General features: G+C 60.7%; 1 protein-coding gene across 1 annotated transcript in view; it reads right to left on the reverse strand.

Annotated features, from left to right (window-relative positions):
- FOXK2 (forkhead box K2) overlaps nt 1-1,143 on the reverse strand; it is a 43,448-nt gene that overhangs the window by 26,790 nt on the left and 15,515 nt on the right. Inside the window, exon 3 of the mRNA XM_006886303.1 lies at nt 504-1,080. Within this exon, the coding sequence (XP_006886365.1) occupies nt 504-1,080 (577 nt within the window). The remainder of the gene's footprint in view (nt 1-503; nt 1,081-1,143) is intronic.

Below are 1,143 nucleotides of genomic sequence, written 5' to 3' on the forward strand. Positions count from 1 at the left end.
GCTCTGCCGGAGAAGGAGGCGCAATATCCTCCTGTACCAGTCAGATCTGATTTGACGGTACACGCACACAAAATTTAAAAAAAAAAAAAAAAAAAGAAAAGAAAAAATAAAGGCTTTTATCAGCATCTTCAACTAGCCAAAGAGATTTCAAACACCAGTTTATGGACAAAGGCTGCTGGAAGACCCAGAGGTAGAGCTCTGAGGAGTAATTAAATTTCCTAGAGAGCACATTTCTGTTTCTCAAGCAAATTATAACTTGGGGGAAAAACATGGAATCAAACCTAGTTTCATTCTAGGAGTACCGTTCCCACTTAATACTCTTCTGAACAACCTCTATACAAGAGTGCTTTGCCAAGTTAGTAACCAATCCATTTTTTTTCAAAATCGGATTTAAAAATCTACCATATTTGAAGTTTTCGCACACCAAAACCTTACAGTTGAAAATGTGCAGACTGAGGTGCAAGAGACCATGCAGTGGTCCTCCGCACAACCCTAGCCCGAACCCTCGCAAAGCCATGGGCATCTGGGGAGCGCAGCGCTCTGGGCGGGTGGACGGGGGCATCTGGGGGGCGCACGGACAAGTGGGGAGCGCAGGGCGGGTGGACTGAGGAGGGGGGGTTACAGGTTTGTGAGGGGCGCAAGGCCCCGGGCGCGTGGACGGTGGGGAGCGCAGGGCCCTGCGTGGACGGAAGGGGCGCACGGGCATCTGGGGAGCGCTGGGCCCTGGGAGAGTGGACAGGACCCACGGGCATGTGGGCAGCGCAGGGCCCCGGGGGGTGGACAAGGGGGCGCTGGGCCCCGGGCGCGTGGACGGTGGGCAGCGCAGGGCCCCAGGCGCGTGGACGGTGGGCAGCGCAGGGCCCTGCGTGGATGGAAGGGGTGCACGGGCATGTGGGCAGCGGAGGGCCCCGGGCGCGTGGACCCAGCAGTCGTGCGTCCGCGGGGAGATGCCCTGTGGTCAGGACCCCAGCGGCAGGGCCGGGGGTGCGGGCCGGGGTCCTGGCCGAAAGGCGGCAGGGTCTCGGCGGCCGCGGGTGGGGCGGGCTGGGCTTTGGGGTCTGCGCCGTGGGAGGGGGCGCGCTGCAGGGCAGGGCTGGCGGAAGGCCGGGTCCGGCCGGAGCGGGGAGGGTCGCGGCCGAGCCC

The sequence above is a fragment of the Elephantulus edwardii genome, unplaced genomic scaffold (assembly GCF_000299155.1).
Source record: "Elephantulus edwardii isolate Elephantulus edwardi_28Jun2011 unplaced genomic scaffold, EleEdw1.0 scaffold00048, whole genome shotgun sequence".
Lineage (NCBI taxonomy): Eukaryota > Metazoa > Chordata > Mammalia > Macroscelidea > Macroscelididae > Elephantulus > Elephantulus edwardii.